General features: G+C 44.5%; 1 protein-coding gene across 1 annotated transcript in view; it reads right to left on the reverse strand.

Annotated features, from left to right (window-relative positions):
• The window catches only part of MYO9A (myosin IXA), a 168,951-nt gene that overhangs the window by 112,990 nt on the left and 49,830 nt on the right, over positions 1 to 6,131 (reverse strand). The window contains 1 exon segment of the mRNA XM_017731129.1: positions 818 to 912. Within this exon segment, the coding sequence (XP_017586618.1) occupies positions 818 to 912 (95 nt within the window).

Below are 6,131 nucleotides of genomic sequence, written 5' to 3' on the forward strand. Positions count from 1 at the left end.
CTTCCTCCGGCCTCTCGCCAGCAGCTCCAGGTCCTTCTGCTGCTGGCCCCAGGGCTGGGGCAGCTCTGCAGGTGGGGGCTCACCTGAGTGGGGCAGGTGGCAGAATTCCCCCTTTTCCTGCTGCCCATGCAGAGGGACCAGCCCAGGCCATGGGGGGTTTTGGGGTTCCCAGTGCACACGTCCATGAGCTTCTCATCAACCATCACCCCAAAATTCTTCTCCTCAAGGCTGCTCTCAAATTTCCAATGCTGAAATAAACTGAGGAGAACCATAGTGGAGACAAAGATCTCCTTGCAATGGCCTGGGAGGAGAAAGGAGCCTTCACTGGTCAAGGGCTGGGTTAAGGAGACACTTGCAGGGAGAGCCTGGGGGGAATCAGGCAGTGAGCAAGAAGAGTGTGGCTCAACGGCCTCCAGAATTCCCAGCCAGAGATGGAATCCTCCCCTTGGCTTTCTGTTCCTGAGCCTAAGCCAAACCTTTCGCTCCACATCTACTGCTCCAGCCCCCACTCCATCACAGCTAAAACATTCCCCTTTCCTGCCTTAACTCCTTTCTCAGGAGGAGAAGTTGCTTTTCAGGTTCATTATAAATTTGACATCAAGATTAAGGAGAGCTCAGCTGGCTTGAAGCCAGCTCTGGTGCATCCACCTTGGATGCACCAACATTTCCATACCAGCAGATTTTAAAATGCTAAAACCCATGTATTTTTCTTTTCCTGCCTCCATTTTGGGAAAGACACTGGCCAAAGCAATTAACCCCCTACTGCAGCCTGTTCAGGTTTGGGAACACCCAGCTCCCTCCCCCCGCTCCCACTTACCCTCGCACGGTGCCCGTCTCCTGGTAATTCACTTGGATGAATTTCCCAAAGCGACTGGAGTTGTTGTTATGGGCTGTTTTTGCGTTTCCAAATGCCTGTGAAAAGAGGGAGATGCCGTCGTTAGGCTGGAAAAGCCACCGCCTTGCCTGATTTCCATGGGCGTCACTCGCAACTGGACTTGGGGGATTTTCCTATCATTTCACTTCAAAAAAAAGGGGATGAGGAAAGTTTGTTGAGTGGTTCACAAAATAATCCAACGAGCTGCTGGGGACCGTGTTCCTTTGCAAGCTGGTGTTCATGAAGAGAAGCTGAACACTGGTTAAAAATAAAGTGTGAGCTGCACAGAAGAGATTTAGTGTTTGTAGTTATTACAGTCTGCATTAAAGCTGTGCTTTATTAATTTAAATAAATACACAAGTACACTGCTCCAACAGGACCCTGCATTTTAATGAGCTAGAGGAAGCTGCTTTTTAATTATATGTGGAATTAGGGGAGAAAAATGCTTTGAAGGCTACTCAGATGTTAGACAATGTCATACACAGCACTGGCATAACCCAGAGTATTTTCAGCATTTCAGACACCCTCGTTTCCATTTGCTGCTCTTGCTTTTCCAAAATCAAAATGCTTTTAAGTCTTTATTATGCAAAGCTTTTATTCCAACCCCGCCTTACCAAAGCACTGACTGGAGAGAGTCATTTATTGCCATTTAAAAGAAATCTCTGAACTGAAACTGCTGTTTTCAGTTGTGCCTAAATCACTTTAATAATCATCCAGAACATGGTGACAGAATCTGCCAAGCAACCATGTCCAATTAATGCTTCATTTATTAAACCACTTCTCGTGGTTTAATCACACACCTTTTCTTCTAAGTCCAATTTATTTAAGGTAATTATAATTTCTGAGATAATTTCCAAGTGTTGCTCATGTATGGATATTTTGTGCTGAGGCTTAACATCAGAGCTCAGCTCCCAATAGATTTATTCCCTGCTCAGCCATTTATTAGAAAAGATTAAAAGGGCTTTCCATCTATAATCTGAAGCTTTTCAAATGACCTTTGTGGATTTAACTTCCCAACTAAAAGCAGAATATAAAGGCCAAGTGAAATGAGGCCTTGGAGGAAGGCTATCGGACACGTCCTGTCCGTGCATGATCCGGTTCCCTTCCCAGGATGATTTATTTCTCAATCTGCTCAGATTTAATGATTTAAGAACCCATGGAGGTTTGCCACGGAATAACAATGGGATTTTTTCCCCTATTTGAATACAGGGATTTGTTTAAATTCAAACTATTGCATATGAATCTGCTTTAGTTGACTAAAGCAGGTTCTGGGAAAGCTGAAACTCGCCGAGCAAACAGGTTATTCTGGAGGGATGATTCCAGAGCTGCAGCTCAGGAACCCTGGAGAGGATTCACATCTTTTCAGGCTGTTCACACTTTTTTCTTGCTTATTCATCCCAAAAATCCTCCCTGTACCCAGTATCTCCCCTCAACCCACCCTCCAGAGGACATCGAAGGTGCCCATGCCTCCCTTGAAGCCCTAAACCTCTCCGGGAGATGAAAATCCAGGCATCCTCTCCCCTAACCTGGAATTTAGGTATTAAAAGACAGGATGGTGTTTAAGATTTCCAAAGGATTTACCTCCAGGTATTTCAGTGAGCAGAGACACAGCAAGAAGCTTTTAAGCAGAATATTCAAGACATGCAAGTGCATCACCTTATATTTAGGTATTAGTTTTAAATTGTATTAATTAGGTTATGAGCATTTCTCTGCTAGAGGATCACTCATGTTCTAAGAAAACATCTTAAGGCAATGAGATACATTTTCTATACACCTAATTAACATTGCTTGTTAGAGAAGCAGCACGATGAACCTGAACAGACCAAACAGGAAGCAGCACAGTTTTATATCATCTCATACAATAAATTTTCATAAAATCTAACAAAGAATTTCAGCGAAGAACAATATTAAGATGATTTTCTAGTTTGATTCCCTGTATTTATACCCTAAATAATTGCTCAGAGACAAACAAGGTCTATTTATTAGGATTTCTTTCAGAAGAGCCTTGCTCAAGAATCAATCTTTCTTATCCTGTAGCAAGGAAATTTAGGAGAAAACATTTCAAATATAGGAGTGGGGAACAGCGAGATTCGTCTTTTTTTATGAGCTTTTTTGGGGATGAATGTGCCAGACCACATGTTATGTTATAACCCAAATGCCTCCAGAAATCACAGCCCATAATGTCCCTCTTTCATGCATTTTTCTTTCATGCTGATATAAACGAGAAAGGTCTTTGCATCCCTTCTTGTGCAAACTTCGGGTGACTCTCCAGGCCCAGCACGCTGGGAACGGGCCAACAAGTAGCTGGAGAAACGTCTGGTGTTTGAGTTGAGACAACTTAATACATTTTTGTTTGCTTTACTCACAGGGTTTCTTTAGCAGGACTGTTGGGCCGTAAAAAAGTGCTATTAATTCAATTTATACGTGTCTAATCCACACAGACCCGACCAGGACACCCCGTCCCCTGCAAGCGGGGCAGAATATAATAGTTCAGCCTCAGAAAAGGAGTTACAACTTCTCTAAAACAAATTATCTTCTGTTCATATGATTGCCCTTTACTGACTCATTGATTCGAGGCTGCTGAGCAGCTCAACGCGCAGAACTCCGTAACAGCATTCCGAGGATTCTTGGGGAGACCAAAGCTTTTACTGGCCAGGGCTCAACATTTGGAAGGAAACAAAATTCAATACGTTCCTCTGTAGGAGCCGGGCGTCCCTCTGGAGCCGGAGGGTGATCCAGCAGTTTGGAGAAGGCAGGAGCGAGCAGCGCCACTCCTCCTCCTCCAGCCCTCCTGCACAAAGAGATGCCTATGGGGAGGGAAAAAAGGGATTAACAGTTTCCTGGCTAAATGCTCCACGTTCCTCCTGATCCCAGAGGCTTGCAGCCTCCTCCTTCTCGCCTCAATATTGATGCAATCTGGATTAATTCCAGATTACAGTCAGAATAAAGATTATTTTAATGTTTTTCCTGAAAAAAGGTTATTTTCCAAACCTCTGCATCTGGGAAAACACTGTGGTTATCTTATCTGGCAATAAAAAGCTGTTCTATAGATAATCCAAACTGAATGTTATTCCTCCAGAGAATAACAGCAATATTCTCCTACAGAATAAGAGCTGCATTCCCCTGTGGAATAACAGCTTCTGTGGTGAAAGAACAAGTGGAAATAGTGGCCTTTGCCAGCATATTTTAGGTCCCCAGCCCTCAGAGGAGCCTTTAGGCCTCACTCATAGAGGGAAAAATAAAAACATCATCTTCTCTTTGCTGTATTGAGTAAGAACTATATTAATAGACAAGAGTTTGTAAATGGTTCCCCATTAACATGAAATGTAAATTGAATTTTTTAGAAAGCCATACCATGAATATACCAGGAGAAAAGCAAGACAACTGCTAAATCTCCATTGTGGAATACTTATATTAATAGTTATATTCCATGAAGGGGCACGGAAGGGACTGGGAGCAAGATTCCATCAAGCTCATTAATGCCAGGGAGACGAAATAGGTTAATATCAGAGAAGGCAGTGCTGGAAGATTTGTATTCCCTGATTTACTGTGAAATTTGGAGTTCGTTAATCAAATGTTTTCATAAAGTATGAATGACTTGTAACTGTGTGAGCACATTGGGAACAGCTTTGCTGGAACCTATTTCCCATCAAATAACATAAATACAGAAGGGGCTGGGGCACCAGGAGCGGCTGAGGGAGCTGGGAAAGGGGCTCAGGCTGGAGCAAAGGAGGCTCAGGGGGGACCTTGTGGCTCTGCACAAGTCCCTGACAGGAGGGGGCAGCTGGGGCAGGGTCGGGCTCTGCTCCCAGGGAACAGGGACAGGAGAGAGGGAACGGCCTCAAGCTGTGAGGGAAGTTTAGGCTGGATATCAGGGAAAAAATTTCCACATAAAGGGCTGTCAAGCATTGGGACAGGCTGCCCAGGGATGTGGTAGAGTCCCCATCCCTGGAAGTGTTCAAAAAAAGACTGGATGGGGCACTTGAGGACATGGTTTGGTGACAAACGTGGTGGTGGTGCTGGGTGATGGCTGTACTGAAGATCTTAAAAGGCCTTTTCCCACTTTAACCCCCCCATAATTCCATGATGCACATCAGATGTGCATTCCCACGTTTCACCTACAGCTTCTATGGGAGAAAGCCAGTGTGTGCATCCACAGAGAGTGCTGCTTCAAACATCCCTTGTGATTGATTTCCAGATCTGAGGGCTGTTTATCCCAATATTCTATATGTCACATGTGAAAAAAAAAAAAATCCATAAAGACCTTCACTCCAAACGAAAAAAACACACAGGGAAGAAAAATAGCATATTGGAATTCTTGAAATTCAATGTCTTTTTTATGTGTCCAGGGCATTCACAAATTCTTTCCTCCTCCTGAAATATAAACAGCAAGATGATAAAGATCATTTTCTCTAGTTTTCATTCCACCTGCAACCAAGCTCCCAGCACTCTTCTTGCCCTGTTATACTGCTTTTTAACAGAAATACATTGAATTATGGTCAGAACATAAAATGCATGTACACTACTTAAGTTAGAGCTGTGCTAAATCCCTTCCCATTATTGCTCCTGCCCAGGGAAAAGCTTTTAAACTTGCAGCTCCCACCTTGTGATAAAACCTTCCAGCCCAAATTGCTCTGCTAAAACAACCCCACTTTGATGGATCTCGCACACTTTTGGTTTCCATGAGGAGCCACCTCGAGGCAGAGAGACCACGACCCCTAAGGAAGCGCCAAAGTCGAAAGGTATGAGCTGCAACTTGAATTCCTGCAAAGAAAAACAGCTTTTATGGGAACCCCTCAAGCTGTGGTTCAACAGTAATACTGAAAATCTAATTTATAGCAGCTAAATACGACTTGCAGCACCGACACCTCGGGGTTTGGCTCTCTTGGTTGTGGCTCCGTGTCCCACGCTGCCGGATGAAGCCAGCGGTGCTTTTGTGGTCAAAAGCACAAACCACAGATTATTTATAGTGTTCATTCTGCAATGCCTGAGCAGGGCTGAGCCTGCCCTGCAGCCCTGAACTGCCACACACTGACCTTTAAAGACCTGCAAACGTTCCTATCTCGCTGTTCTTTTCTTCAAGGGGCCATTGCAGCACCCTGCAGAGCAAACCCAGGTTCTCCATTTCACAGAATCACAGAACCACAGAGTGCCTGGGGTTGGAAAGGACCTGGAACATCATCCAGTGCCACCCCCTGCCATGGGCAGGACACCTTCCTCTGACCCAGGCTGCTCCAAGCCCCAGTGTCCAACCTCG

This window comes from Corvus brachyrhynchos, unplaced genomic scaffold (assembly GCF_000691975.1).
Source record: "Corvus brachyrhynchos isolate BGI_N302 unplaced genomic scaffold, ASM69197v1 scaffold164, whole genome shotgun sequence".
Lineage (NCBI taxonomy): Eukaryota > Metazoa > Chordata > Aves > Passeriformes > Corvidae > Corvus > Corvus brachyrhynchos.